Source organism: Zerene cesonia, chromosome 23, assembly GCF_012273895.1.
Source record: "Zerene cesonia ecotype Mississippi chromosome 23, Zerene_cesonia_1.1, whole genome shotgun sequence".
NCBI lineage: Eukaryota > Metazoa > Arthropoda > Insecta > Lepidoptera > Pieridae > Zerene > Zerene cesonia.
In genome coordinates this window covers 1,015,070-1,037,624 of record NC_052124.1, presented here as the reverse complement: position 1 = coordinate 1,037,624, position 22,555 = coordinate 1,015,070, and the positions used below count along the sequence as shown (strand labels likewise).

Here is a 22,555-nt window from a genome sequence, read left to right as displayed (position 1 = left end):
CAATAACAAAAACTCGACAACAAAACGATAGTAGCTATATCTACTGTTTTTATGTTTCGTTTCTCTTTCGATGTTGATATTTTATATGAAAGCGGCGTTCTTTTGTCAGCGTGTGAGCCTAAATTGATTCCTACGGATCTTGATTGTGCCACGAGGGAATGGAAGTTTCTAGGTCTTTACTTAGGCAGGAATTTGCGATTCGTTATCTATTGATTTATATGATAGATACGCTCTGTTCCGACCCGTTACGTCGTATTACTCGTTATTTAGGGTTCTATCTTATACTAGGTTGTCTTGAGAGAACTAGCTGTGTTAGCGTAAACATAGCCCTGTGGTTTCTTAATTTATGTCTAGAATTCTATTATATATTGCCATTTATTTTTATTTAGAACCTTTAGAACATTTTTAAACTAACATTTATTCAAAACTAGCTTTGCGCCCGCGGCTTTGTCCGCGTAGACGCAGGAAAGATAGACCCGGGGTTTTCCTCGGATGTTCCCGTTGCCATTGGATTTTCGGGGTAAAAACCTTTCTATGTCCGTTTCCTGATTCTAACCTACCTCGGTAAAGATTTTCAGCCAAATTGGTTAATCCGTTTTGAGCTATAGATAATGTAACTTACAACACTTTCTTTCGGTTTTGCTTTAAAGATAGACCCGGAGTGTTACCGGCAAAGTTACTGTTCCTGTTAGATTTCCGGGATAAAAACTATCCTATGTCTTTTCTCGGGTCTAAAACTATCTCTGTACCAAATTTTAACATAATCGGTTTATCGGTTCTTGAGTTATAAATAGTGTAACTAACACGACTTTCTTTTATATATATAGACTAGGCAATAACAACTAATAGTGTTAGTTAGTCAGTAAGCCGATGACTTTCAAAATATTATCTAAATATGTAGTAGCTCCTTGGATAACACTTGAAACACAAGCACAGAAAGCACAGATAACATAATACTTTATTTAGATTTACAACTTTAACATTTTAAAACCAATTCATAGAAAAGAGAGCATAACGGAACGGGATTTTCACCCGCATCTTCGACCGAATAACGCTCTAGCCACTTACTAGAAACTAGAAAGCTTACTTGCTACTTAGTATCGCACTTTCAGTTTAAACTTAAAGGGATACCCGATGCTATATAAAGAGATAGTATGATAGATGTAATATTATTCTGTAAATGCCTTAGCCTTATTTAGAAAGAGTTTAGTGAAGTTTTCAAGAAGAATATGTCACATATCAGAAATGCTTTTACATTTTTTAGTTGTTTATTGGTTATCCAACAGCTTTAGCCAAAAAAGGATTTTTCAAGACAGATTATAACTAACTAAATATATATTTATAAAAAGAAATGCTTTTATACTTGTGTGAGTGTGTATGTGTATATGTTGTACCTTTGGTTGCATTACTATTTCTTCAAATAACCAAAATTAAATAACGTTTAAAAATATGATTTTATGTATTTACGTTGTCAAGAAAAACAATGCAGGCTTTATTTAGTATTTTATGTAATAAACAGTTATAAAAGCCGAAATCTACATAACGACAAGGATAATATAGTCATTATTTACATAAAAACAACCGAAGCAGGCATTTACTAGCCTTCTTAATACCTCAAAGGGAGGAAAAACAATTTTTGGGTCGACAAAATGTCGCATTCATTTGAAGCAAGCTATTCGGTATAATGACTGACTTAAACCAATGAATAATTCAACTACGATATGTTAATGTAGGTATTGAAAGATTTATTATAGAGATCGGGATGTGACATAGACAAAAAAAAGAATATTTTAAATGATTAAAGTGAAGTCCCGTGTCCCCTAGTGGAGTATGGGGCAGATGATGTACATCTGTTTCACTGATCGATTTTTTTTTACGGACAAGAAGGTGATCAACCTTCTGTGTCCTGCCAGATCGAGAATTTTTTGTGCGTTCCCACCGGGACTTGAACCCAGGACCCCTCGGTTCTACGCTCACGCGTTAACCACTGTACCAAGGAGGCGGTCAAATTGTAAATTGTAAATGATTAACTGTTTGTTATTATTAGTTTATGTCATAGGCAACTGAGCTGGTGGTTCTGATCATGGGCGGTTAAATGTTCATATACGGGGGCAAGCGTTGCCCGCTTTTAAGGAGTAAAGAATAAGAAAAGACGACAGGAATAAAGCCCTGGGAAGGGTGAGATCCCTCACCGAACGAAGAAGGGAAGCATTCAAATCTTTCGTGGAGGCCTAATTCGTGCCGAAGCATGCTTGCCTCCTATACTAATATTTGTATGTGTGATAATATTAATTGTTATATTAACTCCTAATTTTTGATGTAATTGTAAAATTCTTATCTAATGAGATTTGCATGAAAATATCTTAATTACTCATTATAATCTATCTATCTGCTAATGGAAATACTATATGTATATAATTCTATTACAGAATAATATACAGGCAGTAAAAATTATATCAAAAACAACATATAACTTTGAATGAATTTTAAAAATCGATCTAAATGTTCATGAGACATGCGCGTTCTAACAAACAAACTCCTCAGCTTTAATAAATGAAAAATCCGACCGTACGGTGGACTTACACTGACCTATCTATTAAGTTATTGAAACACATAGATTAAATATTCAAAGAGGCGTTCAAAATGATACTCAATATTGAATTTAATATCGAAATTCAAGAGAGGCAAAAGCGCTAAGCGCTAATAAATGTAATTTATTAAAATCAGGCCTTGGGCGTGGAAGCGGCTATTGGTTTCCGTAGCTAAGGCGAAGGCAAATCTTCAGGAATATCGTTTTACGAGTTTATCTTTTTTAATTAGCCCTTACCCATGACTTCGTCCCCGTGATTATGAACGCGAACTGGTAAGATAAGTGTTGTTTAACGTAAACTTGTTTTCATCGTTGTTTAGAAAGATGGCATTTGTGTTATATGGAGGTTATATATGAAGGTTATAACTTTGATCTATAGTTTTACTGAAAATGAATGAACGATGAATGTGAGAACAATTTCCAATAAATAAGCTATATAATAACTATCCCATTTCCTATACAAAGCTTGTATACCTAAAAGTTAAGAATTTTCATACAAAATTTTAACAACCATCTGGCGCTTTGCTTTCTAGCATATGCGGGACAATTTTTGCTTGCCAGATGCATGCATGCCAGTATTTACACGACATTTATTTTACTCGACATTTACACGACAATAGCTGGTACGTGCAAGGAGCCAATATGCAAATGTGCCAGACATATATATGTATATTCCGGGCTTAAACTACATTAACAATATTATAATTTCAAAGAATGGTCATGAGTTTCAAATCCTGCAGGAGTCCATTAGCTGTAATACTTTCAAAGCATAAAATATACCTTTGTTATTCTCAGTAAAGATAATAAAATATTCACTAAAGCAGGAAAAGTGTTGGGAAAACTTCAAATGAATATGATTTGAAGTTTGTTGTTTGGATTTTGAAAATTCTGTATACATTTTTGGAACAATTAATGTGTTATGCAATCGATGATAAATAAACTCGGACAAGATATTTAAGTCGAGTATGTGATCTGGTAATCCGTTAAACTGTTTTCAAAATTGAAACAAACACACATCAACACTCATAAGCTATCGTATTTATCCATAACTAGCTTTCCGTCCGCGGCTTTGTCCGCTTTATCTAAAACTTAACAAATTATGAACTAAAACCTCGAGAAACACTGTATCTATTAAAAAAGGACATCAAAATTCGTTGCTTAGTTTAATAAATTTTATCTGCATGGGGCACTCAAAATACACACACAAAATAATACGACTATGAGAGGTTAACTCTGATATATGTAGAACTAAAGTCATCTATACTGACATAATATTACATTAATATTACTTGTACAATATCATATATGACATTTTGATAATAAATAACAAAACGCTTGGCTAAAAAACGCTTGATTTGGCAAAAAAACGCGGGTTCGTATCCCGCCTCATAATCAAATTTTTTCTATTCTATCCATCTTTCTCAATAAATAACAAATTAAAATAATACCTTCTTTTAGTCTGTGTTTTTACACACTTCTGCTTAGTTCAATCTATACTGATACGTCACTATCTATATACAGCTGAATAGATATCAATAAGATGTTGTTTTATAGCAATGTATATATAATGTAATGAATTAGGATAATTACGTACTGTTAAATTTAAAAATTAAAAAAAAATGTACCTTGAGATGGGGTGGAAAATATATGATTACTTACAAAATTAAAAAGTAAAATCCGAAACTAGACGACTATGAAACCTTTAATATTGAAGATAAAAGAGCCTCTATCGTAAGAGCACTCCACCAATCTAATTGAAAAGAATGTTCTAGATCTTTTTGAAAAATAAGTAACCACAATTCGATTATAACCGTATTCAATGGGAGCATTCGATAGCCTTAATAAGGACGAAGTAAAAACGCAGTTGGATTTTAATCTCAACAAAGCATCAAAGATGTTTATCAAAGTGCATTTGTCTTCTTCGATTTTTCTCTATAAAATTGTTAAGCTTCAATCAAACAATATAAGCAATGAAACTAGCTTATTAAAAAACTTTAACAATGTTTTGTTCAGTGAAGATAATTAAAAAAGCAGAAATGTCGCATTGTTACAGCCACGTTCCAGCCAGCAATGACAAAACAATAGTAGAACAGTGATAAAACTGAGATTCAAATAGTTGTAATGTTTTAATGAGCATGTGGCAACACGCCAAAGTTAATTTGAACTTTTGGAATACAATGGGAGCTAAGCGCTTTAAAAGTTGCGGAATGAGGTTTCGTGCGGAGCCTTTTAAAAATTTAACTTTAGAAATCGCGCTAAATAGACGTATTTAAGGGGCTTTGAGCTTTCACATTGTTGCGTTTTATCGCAAATGGCTTCTTGAGTAAGTAAAGATTGTACGAGCAAGCGGTTAAGATTCTGACTCCAGTTACGTTAAGAATTCGAGACTGGAGGAAATATCCTCAGCAATATATTGACATGGAACATCTGAATATTGTATCATTTACGTAATATAACGACACGAATTCAAATTAATCTAATACTTTCTAGAAAAATTTGACGCAAAACACAAAAAAGGATTTTTCTGTTCATGTTATGTATTAATAGTATATTTCAATAAATAATATTAATAAAATCAAAAAGCATCTGTAAAAATATTAATATCCGTTTTTTGTAGCCGAGTTTATCATGGGCATTTTCAAATTTCGAAATAGCTATAACGGATTTGTTATATTCAGTAACTATCATGCCTTGATAAGTGTAGTTAGCTAATGAAAATGACTTCATTCAGGGCATCCCCAGAAGACTGAATTCATCGATCTAGGCATATCTGCTTTTGTATTCGAGTGATTATATAATATTGACTCAATTCTCTACGGGTAGAAGTAAGGTTTGATCGTATATTATGATGGAACGAATATCAATATATGGCTAGATGTTGTCCCAAATTTACTTGATTTGAATGAAAAAATCTTGGTTCTTAATTGAAGATGCAGCTTTCTAGTGGGAAGAAAAGCAAATTAATTTTCTTGGTTTTGAGTTCAATTTATATTTCAAGATATTCTTCGACCTACACGGATATTAGAAGACCAAGAAAAGATAAATCTGTTCAGCCGTTCTCGAGTTTTAGCGAGGCAAACGAACAGCAATTGATTTTTATATATAAGAAAGATAGATTAAAATACAAGACAAGTTTCGCGAAACCAAACCTCATTTAACGCATATTTTTATGACGCAAATATGAAGTATTTACAGTTTTAAATGCTTACGTTTCATATTTCCGTCGTGAACGGGCCGTAACCGGTGACATTAAAATTTCAATACTCTCCCCCGATTGGAACGTGAAGAAAACCCCAATAAAAAGATACGAACAATACCCCTATACTTTATACTGAAAACGTTTCTGAGTGTAAAAAAATGGTACAAACCAAAAGCTCTTGCGATTCGTGGCAGAAAAGCAGCTGTTTTATTATCCGAATGAATTACATATGCAATTAATGCCTTAGATTAGAAATAATAGCTGTTATTGTTAGACCTCGGTGTCGATAGACCTGAAAGTCAGGTACAGATTTTTTATCGGTTTTTCTCTGCAGATACTGCTTTCTGAACGTTAACACTATGATATGACAATTCAAAAACGCTTCTATAATAAGTGCAATAAAGTTGAGTTTTCGTTGGGGTTTCGCGATCGGACGAACTTACAAGATATAATCTCATCACCACTGCTCGAAACGGTGAAGGAAAACATCGTGAGGAAATCGGCATATACAAGAATGTAAGTTCGATGACATGCGACGTCTGCCAACCAACATTTGGATTTTAACTGTCGGCCTGAACCCTCATTGGAGGCCTGTATTCCTGAAGTGGGGACAAATATCGGCTAACAGTTATAATGAACATTGACTTCAATGTACTTTTATATAAATAGCAATATGAATTCATTTTTACGAGTACAGTTGCCTTTAGAGATCAAGTATTTCCATTCGATTGCAGTAGGAATTTTGTAAACTACATCAAAGTTGTAACGCTTTAATTTAAATTAAAATTAGCCTCGCTGAGCTGGTTTTAGTTGGTTATTTGCTTAATATTAAGTGTTGTTTTTAATTTTAACGGGCTAAACTTCATAACTACTTTACCGATTTCAAATAATCATTTACGTAAAATTGATATCGTAGTAGAGAAATAATAGACGTCTTTTTCACTGCACCGCTAACCTTTGTTTCGTAGTTTTTGTATTACGTAATTTCTTTCCTAAATACTCATAATAAAATAGATACATTTAAATCACTCCGTCCTTCGTTAGCAGCATATACATTTTTGTCCATCTTGCATCCACCATTATACCCGAAATTACAAGCGTTGTTTATTCGCCCCTCAGCTTACCACTTGAGCGCGTAACTCAAGCCACAGGCCAGTCTTTACGACATCACCAACCATTTTACGAGCGAGCCCTGGCTGTGATTCGGCCATCTTCATCTTTATTAACAATTGTATTTCCGAGCGATATAATGCCAGCCATTTTTGTCACATTACAGTGCTTATGATATTTATGTTCGTATCTGTGTTTAATATAAATGTTATATTAGATGTTAGAAAGACCGCAATATCTTATAGAATATGGGTTCTGTAGAAACTGCGTACGAATTATTGCTTACAACTTATATTGAATTATATAATTTACTAGCTGCACACCCCGGCTCTGCCCGGGAAGTCATACATCGAAATGGAAATAATATGAACTATAATATCTTTTAATTTGGGTCAAACTGCATATGACGTGCAAAATTGATGAAAATCGGATGAATAGTTTAGAAGTATCTCAAGGATAAACAACATGACACGTCATTTATTTATATTAAGATAATGATTACATCAAAAATAATCAACATAGTTTTGAAAAACTAATAATTTATTTCATTCTTTAATGTTAGAATTAACTAAATTTCCTAACTTGTAAAGAGTGCATAAACATGATAATAATTTAAACTCATTCAATTAATGTACTATCACCGAGCTAATTGTACGAAGAATAATAATCTGTCCTAAACTGCGTCGTCTCGAGTCTAAAGGAGTCGGTTACAAACAACAGTTTAGCTAATACAAAATTGTAAAAAACGTGAAACGATTCAATACATGTATAGGCGTACAGTTATACTCCTTATAATACTCCTGGTTTGGTCCAAGATATTATTCATATACTTACTATATATAAATTTAGGAAGGAATTTGATTGTTCAGCCTAGTTTACAAGAGGACCAAGCCAGTCGCATAATTACAATAGAACTTCAATTCACATATGCTTGTTTAATTGTACAAATATATATTTGTCGTTTAAGTTTATGACATAGCTCTATTTCAATATATCATTTATTCGTTTATTTCCCTTCACATGCTTTTAAAAGAAGTCTAGATCGATGATTAGCTGTTTAAGTTTGAGTCCGATCCAATGTATGGATCGTTGAACTAAAAAAATTAAAAATAGTTTTTTCTTTGCAATAAAACATCTTCCACTTCACAGGCTACATGCTATCGGAATAAATTATTTTAAAGTGAACGCAGCGCTTGTTTTGTTTTTATTGAGATGCTAAAATCGTATTTATTCCTTCTCAACATTCATTTATTTTTTCTTACCTAGTATTTCTACTATAAAATACATGTTCTTCAGTTATTAAAATATTATTGAAGTTTAAAGATAAAAAATAGATACAGACAATCAACGAATATAGAACCTCTTTCTTTTCGTTTTTGGAAGTTGTTAAAAATTATTCTACTTGATTTAGAAACAAACTCATATTCTAAATTTGTAAGAAAAACAAATCTTTATAGTTCATATCTATATATAATTCGAGTAATAATATAATAACTTTCAATCATTCTAGATCTTCGAAGAATCAGCTCAGTTCCTCAGGTCATGGAGGCGAGAGAGTACCGGTGGAATGCACATATTCCTTCGCCTGCATAACCTCAGGAGCTAAGCACTCTTCTTTACTCCTCTTCACTCTTCTTCACTCTTCTTGACTTTTCTTGTTTTCTTTCTCTTGTTTTACAGATTTTCAGCCGAATTAAAGCAAAAAAAAATAAAAAGAAAGTCATCTCAAATTATTTAAAATAAAGACAGGAACAAAACTTTAATACAACCTTTAATAACAATCCATATGAAAACTAAATAAGTTATCGTAAATATTATTGTGTAGTAATGAATACAAATCAAAATTTTATTGACCAATTAAGCTTATCTGTCAGTTACAATGTGAAATTACATATGAAATTAGGCATTTGAAGTGCTAAATAGGCATTCAGGGTCATAATTAGCAATCGGTGAAACTGATCCTTAGTCATTATATATATACAAATTATAGTATATTATATATAAACAAATTATATATATTGATACACAACTAACAAGTACTATAAATAAATAAAAATAACAATCATAATCACGCTTAAAACGCCTACACGTGTATTAATTGGGCAGAGTTATTTTAAAAACCATACAATAGACTTGAGACAATATTGCAATAAAATAAGGTTTTCATTTCAATAAATATTTTATACAACGACGATCGGACATTTTAACGACCTTTTAATAGACGATTGTTAGTGTATTGTTTACTGTAGATCAATGACCGTCTACTATGAAGCTAAATAAAATAATAAGAATGATATTATGAGATTATTACTATTACCAACAAAAGAAAAATTTATAAAAATAAGAGAAATTCCTTCACAAAATAACCATACTTTGCAATCATCGTTATAGTATATATAAAATTCCTTATTATACGCTGTTATATCCTACAAATACTATAAATGCGAAAGTTTGTAAGAATGTGTGTGCGTTTGTTACCCTTTCACGCAAAAACTTCTGAACCAATTGCAATGAAATTTGGTACGTAGACAGCTGGACAACTGGAATAACATATATGCAACTTTTTATCCCGATATTAATACGGGATACGGACTTACGCGGGTGAAACCGCGGGGCACAGCTAGTATTTAATTAACGTACTTTACAAATTCTTGTTTCTTTTGCAATAGAAATGAAATAATCAATTTCATTATAGCACTAGAAATCTGTCCATTTCCCTGGTTGCCTGCTAGAGATTACTTCTCAGTGAAGTCCGCCCGATTAAGTTTACTCTTTTTTCTTTAGTCAAAATTATTTATAAGTTTCCTTCCATGTATCAGTTAATTGAAGAGTTTAGTTAATAAAGAACAATGTTCAGATGCCATGAGTCTACCATTTGTGTACCAGATTATCAGCGTATTCGTTAGAAGTCAATTAGGACCAATTCCTTATTTACTAAACCCGTGTACTATTCTGAAGGTCTCAAATTGCCTCTTTCACGTAATGGCCGGAGCTGTGTCGACTTAATGAAATAACTCCACACATCACTGTCCATGCCAAGTATAAATGGTCCAATGGCTGAAGCTATTTCTTTTGTATAATTTGACAATCAACGCGGCGGAATTTCGAGAATTTTTATCAGGTCTCCGCTGAAATACTAAGTCATAATATAATTTCGGTTATCTCCGACTTTTTTAAGATAATCGAGAATGGAATGTCTACTATATTACCGTTCGCCCCGTCTCCGCCCGGTTTACTCGGGATAAAAACTAAATAAATTACAGCCTTTGTAACCCGGGAGGATATAGCTTTCTAGTAGTGAAATAACTTTTGAAATCGGTTCAGTAGTTTTGTGTGATAACATTACAAACATACATACAAATACACAAATGATCTTCGTGAATATGAGCTTTGAAAATGTATAATTAAAATAGACAAACCTCTTTTATTTTAGTGAAAGGATTCGTGTCTCAAACGATCAACTGAATTTGAAATTCCATATTTGTTTAGAAATTAAAAACTTTTAAACGGATTTTAAACGCGATTTATTCATTATATTATTAACCCGACGTTTCGAACACTTTACAGCGAGCGTGGTGACCCCGTTTTTAATTTCTAAATGTATAATACTCGCGTAAAACCAAACACAAGAAAATACTATTCCATATTTGTTTTAACTTGAAAATAGAACAACCGTAAACGAACCTATTAAACAGCATCTCGACGAAAATTTGCATGGCAATAATCTTGTATTTTCGTTCATCGAACTACCAATTACATCTGTCAATGACCAGAGAACGTCCAAAAACATTTCTAAACAACCACTTAGAAGTTGTATGGCGAAATCAATATCCAGGAATCGCGGATTCATTAAAGTTATACCAGTTCCTAGAAGACTGAACGATATCTCGCCATATCAATATCAAGAATTATTCCTAATACCGATACGGATCGCCTTAATCACGTGACATAAAACAAACGTTTCATAGCTAATCTTTAAAGGTTTTTTCATTGGTTATAAATGAATCTTTAAAGTTAAGGCACGTTTATACTAATGCCGTGTATAAGTACACAATCCAGAACTCTGTGCTAGTTGACAAATGTCACGTGTCATCAAAATTTTAATTCATTAACTTTTTGTTTAGAGTTCTTCTTTCTTCTTCTTTCTAATCAATTATAAAATGTTGAAGCTAAGGATATTTATGGGAACTATGCAAAATTGTAGGTACAATTACTGTGTTTGTGGATTTTGATAATGTGAATAGCTCCGAAATGTTAAGTTATACAATAATTACATAAACTCTGCGAAAAATATATTAAAATTCTATAACAGTTATACTTCTTAACAATAAACTAAGTCGCAGTACTTGATCAAAAAGAAGTTCACATGGCGGGCACCACATTTCAAATAACAAAGAGTCATACAAATCGGTTAACCCAGTAAAAACTTATCAGGTAACAAACACAAATAACAGTCGAATTGGTAACCTCTTCGAATTGAAGGGGGTTAGCTATAAAACAATTAAATTTTGTTTAAGACCGCGTATTGACAACGGTCATAATTGTATGATAATTATTAATAATGACATATAAAATTCTAATAATGTCGACAGAACATCATGTACTCCTCAAATATGTTTACAACACAGGAGGCATTATAGAAAAACCAACGAATATGATATACAAACAACAAAACAAGAAAATACAAAAAGAATCTGATTTAATCCACCCGATATTGCTTCTTTTGAATAAAGAATACGATGAGCCGATCTTATTGCACCATTTTAAAAGGTAATATGCCTCAGAAAGCTTCTAAGGCATTATTTTCCTTAGCAATATAAAGTCGTTGTTTTCCGACCATATCCAATAACACGCTAACAAACTTTCTGACGTGGGAAGTTAATACGCTTCGACAATAACTGAGCCTGTCCGTGCGGTTCATTCCTCTATTCGATAATATTAAAGTTATTATTATTATTTTTTAATGTACAAGCATTGTAAAGACTTATTTGACTCACAGAAACGGTGTACTAATATATAATGACTAATGTAATAAAAATAAATCATCATCGTCATCATCAGCTACTACACCGACTACTGAGAAACACGACCCCTAAGAGGGTTCAGGCCATAATTCATCATGTTGGCCAAGTGCGTGTTGGCAGAGGTCACATGTCGTAGAACTTTCGTCATGCCGGATTCCTGACGATGCTTTCCTTCACCGAAAGGAGAAGTGTGATATAATCCACATGTGAAGATAAAAATAATGTATTTCTTGCTCGCTCTTCTGGTCTCGAACCCCCGACTTGCCACCAAGAGAATATTTCCCGGTATGCTTTCAAATAATAAAAAAACCCAGTCGAAATAACTGAGGTAAAAACCGAAAAAAAAACGGTCGGATCGAGTACTCTTCCTTTTTTGAAGTTGATTAAAAATAATTTTGTTCAATAAACATAACAGAAAAATGTTTTATTAAAAGAATACCAAGAAAATATGAATTATATTAATAACAACCAGTAATAACGCGGAACAAATACCGAAGACTGTAAAACGTATAATCGAACATAAATATGACTTCTTGTAATTCTAAGCAAAGTTTGTGGTCCATTTTTCTCGGAAGAAGAGACGTTCAAAACCGTCGGTCGTTTAATAATTACCTTGACTAAGTAACTTGTAAAAGTTTTCGTGAACAAAGTTATGACATTTGACTTTATTAATACCGTCAGATCAATCACAGCTGTATTCCGGTGTCAGTTTACAACAAAATTTCCTTACAAACCCTATTATCTATAGAAATAACCTGAAACGAAAACTTTGTATCGTTTTTTTTAAGATAATGGCAGTATGAAAGAGTATATAGTATGAAAATGTATACTTATCTCCCATTTAGAACTCAAAAATATTGTAGTAACTACTCATTTGTTTTTAATTTTTAGGGAGTTTTTTTTACACGCTTTTTATTAGCTTCACCTGTATGTTTGTTTGTAACCGACTTCTTTGGGCGCGATTTTGACCCACTTTAAACGGCCAGATTTCGTTCAAACTTTGTAGATTTATTGAGGACCGATGACAATATACTAATTTGATAAAATTATTCCATTTTTCAATTTGCAAAATATGATTTTTATTAAAGCGTGTTTTTTAGTTTTTTTTAACTATTATTATTATTTAATTTAATTATATACTTCAAAAATTATACTGAAATTTTATATCGTGGAAATGAATTGGGCTAGCTTGCACCAGAGAACGTATTAGATCCACAGAAGATCAATGTGATATAGTACAATGCAATTCCTACTGTGTTTCCTTCGATGAGTGGGTTCTTCACCCTTCCCACTTCCTTCTTTTATTCCTATCGTCAAGCCTTTCCTTATCCCTTACCCTTTCAAAGTCGACCATGCATTTATACCTCCGCAAAAGTCCATAGGCAGTCCGGATCGCTTACCATCAATCGAAATACCAGCTTGGTTGCCAGCTCTTAACTAAAAAAAGAATCTATACTTTCTTATGCGTATAATGTAAATACACGATCAACTACAATATTTACTTTGTCATACAACCGTGCAAATAAATGAAAATAAAAAAGATGAAAAGAGAAGTAAAAGAGATGGAAAAAAGAAATGAAAATAATTGAAAACCAAGCTGGGTTTCCAATTATTTTCATTCACTATGAAATGTTTATGACAATGATGTTGATTTATGAATATTTATACGTTTTAACGTTCAAATACTGATGAATTAAACCGCAACCTGCATTAAACAGATAGAATTATTGCATGGCAAACTACCCTCATTCGTATGCATGCGTGGAAACCGGTAAAAGTTGATTTAGCTTTTGTAACTACAGAAGTATGACGGCAATTTTGTGCATTTTAAAATTATAATAAAGTAACATTAATGCGCTAAAGTTAAGTCAAAGTAACATTTAATATCCTATCCTACTAATATTATGAATGCGAAAGTTTGTAAGGATGTGTGTGTGTTTGTTGCTCTTTTATGCAAAAACTACTGAACCGATTGCAATGATATTTGGTACGTACATAGCTGGACAACTGAAATAACATAATATAGGCTTTTTATCCTGATATTCCTATGGAAAGCGGACTTACGCGGGTGAAACCGCCGGGCGCAGCTAGTTTTTACTATGTGTTTTAATACAAACAAATGTGTTAACTTATCTCAAATAGAAAACTATTTCTGAATTAATATTTGCATATATAAAGTGTCCAACAATTGTGATAAATAATGTAACAAACTCATGCCCAAATGTAATGATCCTAACTTCTGTACCTGTACCGTGAAACACGCAACGACAGGAGGTGTCGAGCCGCGGATGACATTGATAGAAATATTGCCTACGCATACTAACGCCTATTGTATACTAACAATATATTCCATCACTATCACAGTGTTACTTGGTAATGGTCAGATTACTTACATTTTTTATCTCGTTCCATTCGTCTCACCATTGCTTTTGCCGCCATTCCACTATACAATTATCGACATTGAGTTATATGAGAGACTAGCTTCCCGCCCGCGCCTTTGCCCGCCTAGACACAGAAAGGTAAACCAGGAGTTTTACTCACATGCCTCCCGTTCCAATGGGATTTCCGGAAAAAAAACTTCGAAAAAATTTCCTATGTCCGTCTCCTGGTTCTAAGCTAACTCTGCACAAATTTCCAGCAAACTCGGTTAATCCGGTCTTGAGTTATAAGTAGTGTAAATAAGACCACTTTATATATAGATATGTGTTCAATGTCATAATAAGTAAAAGAACTGTAATAGTATCTTACACTTAATATAATGAGAGTTTAAATACAATTTTCTATGAAGATTAACTAGTACCAAAACAATTAAAATAGTCCTACAAGTATTTATTTGAACCTCAATCCCAATTACTCCACCCTAATTGAATTCTAATTCCATTATGTACTTATCGAACAAATCTCGCTTCTAGAAAAATCTCGAATCATTAGAAAATCCTCCTTCAATGTAATTTAGATACCATTAGACAATGCATTTTTTGATCTTCACTTTATTACCATGTGAAAAGAACATGGACTCGACCGGTATCAGGTTTTCAAAAGCACACAATTGGTTTTGCGATCTTGCAATAATATTGATTCTGAAATATCTTTATTGAAGCGGGTGAACGGAATTTTCCAACGCTTGTAGAATAATAAAGAATATATTTCTTACTCATATAAATAAGGAAGTTACGGAATGGGGAGGAAGCGTGTATTGATTGTTAGTTTATTTTGCAACCGTTTTTGTGTATATAGCATTCGATATAGAACATTTGAAATTGTGAAACCAATATTGAAAGATTATTTTATATTTTGACATAGGTAATGGTTAATTATATAGCACCAGGATGATCTTTAATCGTTATATTTATTACGAATACTTGCAATATGCTATGCATAAACCTTATATGTTCCCACTGCTGGGACACAGGCTTCCTATAAAAGATCAGGCCATAATCCACCACGCTGGCCAAGTGCGGGTTGGCAGATGTCACATGTCGTCGAAATTTTGATTCTCGGACATGCCGGTTTCCTCACAATGTTTCTACATGCTACAATTTATTTCCTACACGCTCGCCCGGTCTCGAACCCCGACTTATCGATTTTGAAGTCTGAGGTTCTCACCACTGAGCCACCGCTACTTTTTTTACGGCAGTCAGACACGAGTTGAGTTATAATTAATTATTATTAATTATATATATTAAGATGTACGAACAAGTCATAACAATAATATTTGATAAATAATTGAATTATAATAGACCTAATCTAACTAAGATAGATATTATTTCTTCGTTTCAGTCCTGAATAAGGAAAATGCCACAGGATTTGGCGCAAAAGTTAGATAGCGGAAGCTAAATGGCAGACTTACAAAAAGGTTGTTCGGCGAAGAAAGATTGTATTCCAAACCTGATTTTCAATAGGGAATTCCAATTGTTCACTTCCGATAGATTTTAAAACCTTATATAAAAATTTTGTATTCTTACTTTATCTGTGAAATGATATTGTTTTGTAGAAAAATAAGTCTGTTCCCAAGTTTAGGTCTCGAGAATTGTGTAAGCTTGAAGTGAGTTTTGTTTCGTGTTTCTTTTATAATATAAACTGTATTCATATAATAGTGTATTAGAAAATGTGTCAGTTTTCTCTTCATAATGTACTAGCTGCGCCCCGTGGTTTCACCCGCGTAAGTCTGTATCCCGTAAGAACATCGAGATAAAATTTGCCTGTGTGTTATTTCAGTGGTCCAGCTATCTACGTACCAAATTTAATTGCAATCGGTTCATTACTTTTTGCGTGAAAGAGCAACAAACATCTATTCATACATATATACATCCATACAAACTTTTGCGTTTATAATATTAGTAGGTAGTGTAGACACAGTAATCTTTAAAAAAAATACATTTCGCCTACTGTATAATCAAAGTTAAAGTCAAACAAATGTTTCATTTTTCTCTTCTTATCTCATATAAGAGTAAACTATTATAATGTAACTAAGAGATGTACATAAAAGGTTCAACTATTTACTTCGATAATGATGCAGCGAATTCCCATTCGGTATGCTGCTAATAAATCACTCGTTTTAGTCTGAGACCACTGTAATTTGATGATTGTGGCGCAAACAGAGTATTATTTGTGGTAATAGTGATGTAACGATTCTCTAATATAAACCTGTGATTGATGGAAATATGTACAGCTTAAATTAATTGTCGGACTAGACGCTCGTCCCGGCTCCGCCCGGATATCAAGATTGCTATTTAATCCAAAGGAAGCAATAATCGTAATAAAAAGTCCCATCACCCATGTCAGCTCATACCCCGTCTATATACCAAATTTCGTCAAAATCCGTTCAGTAGGTTCAGCGGAGACACATCCAAACAAACAAACTTTAAGACGCATCAAACTCAAAAAACATGCAGTCCAATTGATGATCTCTTTATGAAGTCGGTTGAAAACATTGAAATAACGGTCAGTACTCAATAAAAAGACGCACACACGTTATATCGTTAGAGTATAATGTTTAATATCCACACATTACAAGCACCAGTGAAACGCAAACAAATCGCTTGAAATCATTCATAATAAGTAATCTATCACATTTTGTTTGACTACACTAGATGCTGGCTGGGTGATTAATATGTGCTGATTTTCAATCTCATCTACTTGGCTGCACATTATTCAGTATCAGCTGTCTTTCGTGTGAGTAATTAAAACTTTTGGTAAGTTGAATAATTATCTATTTGGCGTATATCCGAAATATGCTTTAGCGTTATTTGCGACGTGCAGTGTAATTGTGTTTGGCGTAGTGTGGAGAAGAGTGAGTAGATGTGTGTGTGTGTGTGTGTTTTATTGAAAGCGATGTTTTTAATACTCCGATATGAGGTAAGTGTTAAATAAAATAAAATACTACGTAGTATTTAAATTTATAGATAATCTGTGTGATGATTTCAACAAATACTAATAATGCTTACTATAGTATAGTACAAATGAATGTTGCTATATGTATTGAAGGTCGATCGACGATAAAACAAATGCATACACTTAATATCTTCAAAGATAACTAACACACTCACAAACACCCACACACATATTTCATTCCGAAAGTTACGTAATAAACACAATTATTAAACAGAATTAGAAACGTAAAGGGACAGAAGCAAATAAAAAACCCAACAAAACCAATCAGCGTTCACAATTCATAGTCATCACAAATCCCCTCCAAAAGGCACCAAAACGTTAAATCGTTTCACGGCAAGTCAAGCGAAGTTCGAAGCAATAATGGACGGTTCCAGAAGAATCTAGAACAATCCAGCCAAGTTTGTTACATGATAACTCGACCGGAGTTGCGAATGTTCCCGAAATGTACGTGACGATCTTGCCATCGAATAAAATTGTATAAAAGTTTGATATTGCTTCGATACTTCGTAGGAAATCGCTCCAGTTCAAACTGCTATGATTATGTATATTTGGGACTCGAAGTATTGTAATAAAATGCTATTGAACTGGATATTGTATTTACCCCTCGCAAATACAATGTTTACTATAACATCGCTCTTGTATATAATATGTCGGTCATATGTTAGACCACTTATGGAAGTTTTTTCATAACTAATCTTCAAGTATATGTTATGATCAAAGATTGAAAATGCTCGTTGAACGAAAAATAAGTCACATGTCATGGTTACTGTAAAATATACACAAACTAGCATTCGCCCGCGGCTTCGCACGCGTTACATTCGAAGTGGTTTAATAGATGTTGTTATACATATAAACCTTCCGCTTGAATCGCTCTATCTACTAATTTAATTATTATATACAATACTAACAGTATTTGTAGATTATATAAATGCATGTAACTGTTAGAAATTAAAAACGTTTTAACGAATTTTAAACGCGATTTTTTCATTATATTATTAACCTGACGTCTTGAACACTTGTGCATGTGACTGTTGCTAATAATTTTGTATTATGAAAGGAAAAGCTTATGTGTGAGATAAATATACCCAATGTTTTTTATGTGTGTGATTTTACGAGACACCTTAGTGTATGTAAAAAGTGTTCAAACCGTCTAGATAAGAAACTGCAATAATAAAAAATCATATTAATCTGTTAAATAGTCATAAGTTTAATATAGAATATATTTGAACTCGCATCGGATTCCTATCCGCAGAGCGTCTACGTCCTCGTAGACTCATCAATCGAACATGCCATCGACTCGAGATAAGTATTTAGATATTCGCTGACTCAGTGTGAGGTCAATGTGCCGTACAGGGCCTGGAGTTAAGACGGAACTCATGAAATCATATAGGAAACCGGGATAAGATGATATCAATTTTAGAGTGATAGGGGGAGTATATTTTTACGGAATAAAAAATGAACTGTATGCCATAATATTGTCATAACAATATAATTTAATTATCGTAACGAGTTCCAGTGTCGACAGTGGACGTTCGAGTAGCAGTGAGCCGCTGAATGCAGGCCAGTGTTCGGACGTAGTGGAAATCTCAGAGAAAGGCCTTAGTCCAGCATTAGTCGACCCACGGCTAAAATGACGACGACGATGACGGCTATTGAGTTACTATCGAAAAATGTAATATAATAAAAATACATCACATATATTAACCTTATTTTTTTAGTACCTCGTCGTTTTATAGTACAGGTGCCAATTGTTTAATGCCGCATAATTTGAAAATCCTATGAAATGTATCAACATTAGATAAATTAATATTATAAATAGCGATATCTTGTATTGAATCACCCTTATAAAATGTTTTGTCTATATTGATAACTTTCCGACATCACTCACTTTACTGGCCAGCTGTGAAGATTCCTCCCTCCCAGTTACATTGTTCCTTATTAACTCCTTTAGTAGTTCATTGCGGAATTAGTTCTGTGTCAGTCATCTTATTTTTCTTACGTCAGTAGATATACATTTTATTTTATTACTACTTTACTATAATATAACATGTAATACAGCATATACCTACTAATATTATAAATGAGAGCGTTAAATGGATAGATGGATGATGTATGGATGTTTGTTTTCACGCGAAAACAGCTTTTCGTATCTGGATAAAACTCGCTACCTTTTACCTGGTAACAACGCTAGTAACGCCGCAGGTTACCGCTAGTAATTTATAATCTTAATATATATAAATCTCGGGTCATAATGTTTGTCCTCAATGGACTCCTAAACCACTTAACCGATTATAATAAAATTCGCACACCATGTGCTGTTCGATCCAACTTGAGAGATAGGATAGTTTAAATAATTTTAATTACGATAAATGACTACCCGGGCGGAGCCGGGGCGTGCAGCTAGTTGTACTATAAAATACAAAATAGAAAAAGATTCTGATGGCGGATTTCCCTAAAATTTAACCACTAAATGGCAATTCGTTGAGAAACTTTAGTAATCAATGCTCGTTATAAATGAGCGTCTATAAGCCATTCTCATAACCATAAATTCACAAAATCGTTTCAAAACTTCTTCTATTGTATTTTAAAATCATGCAAATGTAGACATTAGAACTTTTGGCACTGATGGAGTTTTTACCCTGCTTACATTATCTGCCTTTAGCCTGATCCACAAGGTACGCAAAGCTCTGCTTGGGTGCATGTGTGTGTGTATATGTATAAATGAATATTTGTGTGTATATTATATTATTGAATGAAAACTTATTCTTAATCTCGATGCTGATTTTTTAATACGTGAAATTTAATTGTCGATTAAAAGATAAACGAACAAATCAAATCAAATGTGCTAATTTAAATTAATTCAGCAGGTAAAAGAGATTTGTATGAGTATGCTTTCTCTAGATATTGAAATAAATGTATCTACCGCCTTTCCTCTATTAAACTTTTCTTATATCCAAAGGTTACTTGGAAGATATCGCTTTTCAGCGATAAGGCTGCCTGATGTTTCTTTTCTGTTTATGTACGTCCGCTTCAAAATATTTATTTATTATTTATTTATATTTAAGTAAAGATGGATAGATTTATCTTACTTTAATAACCGAAACAATGGATAGACAGGATATTGGAAACGCACGTAAGTAATAATAAATTGAAAATTCGGCGATTAATAAATTTCCAGTTCATTCTGTTTAGTGTTTTATTATGGACTGAAATCAAATTAATTAGCGCGAATAATAAGGTGAAATCTGTAGTATTTATAAAGAAATATATAACATAATTATAACGTTACTGAATTCTCGGGAATTCAATAATTTAATCAACATGTTTATAGTCTGTTATTATATTAAATTTGAATTACAAAAATGCAAAATTAATTTTGTAAGTTTCAATTTTATAATTAAACAAAATTGGAATCCGATTGCCTCAGCGAAATTTCGTCGATTCGAAAAATGTAAAAATTGACCTTTACCAAAAAGTTTTTGGTTTTTAAATAAATCAAATTTAATTTCAGTATTGCTAATTATCTATTACCAAAGAAAAAATAAATATTTATTCACCAATACCACCCACCGGTCCGCACCCACGTGCGAAACTTTAATTAAAACAACAATCAAGTAAAATAAAATAAATTCTTGGTGCGGAATTAAATATCGAGACTAAATTAGATATTCAGAATCCATTTTTTCTCGAATAAGTAATCCAATATATAATTACCTTATAATCAAGATCAAATGATTGCAAAATGCCACAAACCTATTAACAATATATAGTTAAATCTACACGAAGTATGTTGCACAAAAAATTAATTTACCCTTGAGAAATTTTGTGGCTCACGGGTGGCCGAGAGGCTAGGCGTTGCTACGGTTAGGCAAGATACGCAGGTTCGAATCCTGCCGTGATCAAATTTTTTCTATTCTTTCAAAATTTCTCATTTATAAAGCATTTCAATGCTATAAAACTAAAAATTTAATTTAATTTACCCTTTTCTTCTTTCCCCCTTTTTTATCTGTACCTACATATTAATATGGACTTGAGTCATCAGTATATCAGTCCTGTATTATACACAAAATCTTAAAACTAATAAAAATATAATGTACACAAAGAAAACAATTCAAAGTCACTCACTTGAGGTGTAAAGGGTAATGTATTGCAAGATGGCGGCGCGGCTGTACTCCCATAGTGCTGTTGGTACGATGAAGTGAGAATCTTCTTATGTGCCGATGCGTGCGCGCGGTACGCACTGACACTTAACTTCATTGTCAAATTATTTGACAGCTAACCAAACGGTCAAATCACTTTAATCGCTATGTTCTTTTTTATAATGCACGGTTATAGTTAGTTAGTTAATTAGTTAATAGTTTGTTTTATTCATCTACGCCATCGCTTCCGGATCATCTGAAACAAAAATTTTACACATTAATGATATGTGACATAACCTACTAATCTATCTATCTATCCTACTACTATTATAAATGTGAAAGTTTCTGAGAATGGATGCATGTGTATGTTTGTGACTCTTTCACGCAAAAACTACTCAACCGATTGCAATGAAATTTGGTACGTAGATAACTGGACAACTGAAATAACACATAGGCAACTTTTCTCGATATTCCTACGGCATACAGACTTACGCGGGTAAAAACGCTGGGCGCAACTAGTTGAATAATAAGTATAACTCTATTATATTTAGTTTTGAAATATTATCGGCAACGAAATTAATTTTAGGAGTATAACGTTATATATTTATAATCTTTATTGTAAATTGTATACTCTAGGATTTAACCGACGTCTCCAAAAAGAGGTTCTCAATTCGATTGTATTTTGTTTTTCTTAGTTATACGATAACGCCATTGGTTTTCAAACGATTGTCGTAAATCTTTTATTATTTGTAAGGGAATTGTTGTCATTAGGTGCCAGTTTATATTGCGTAAAGATTTTAAAATATAGGGATGATTAAAGAAATTGTTTGAAACATAGATTTTGGAATCATTGGAATAGAAATATACTATTACATTTTCGGGCTATAAGTACTAATAACTTCCTTGATATGAACTGAGAAGGGTAAAGAAAAGGAGGTAACCGGCTGACATAAATCAGTTACAAAAAAAAACCAGTGCAATAAATCGGGGGCGATAAATCGATCTAGCTAGGAATCTTTTTTAGAAAATGTCATATTCGTGTTTTATTCGTGTTTTTTTTTCCTGACATTTATTGGTGAATAATAATACTATTTTGCTT

At 32.8% G+C, this 22,555-nt stretch overlaps 1 protein-coding gene across 1 annotated transcript in view; it reads right to left on the bottom strand.

Moving 5' to 3' along the window:
• LOC119836222 overlaps positions 1-21,636 on the bottom strand; it is a 125,702-nt gene extending 104,066 nt beyond the window's left edge. The window contains exon 1 of the mRNA XM_038361491.1: positions 21,443-21,636. Within this exon, the coding sequence (XP_038217419.1) occupies positions 21,443-21,574 (132 nt within the window). The 5' untranslated portion in view covers positions 21,575-21,636. The remainder of the gene's footprint in view (positions 1-21,442) is intronic.
• Positions 21,637-22,555: the final 919 nt, after the last annotated feature.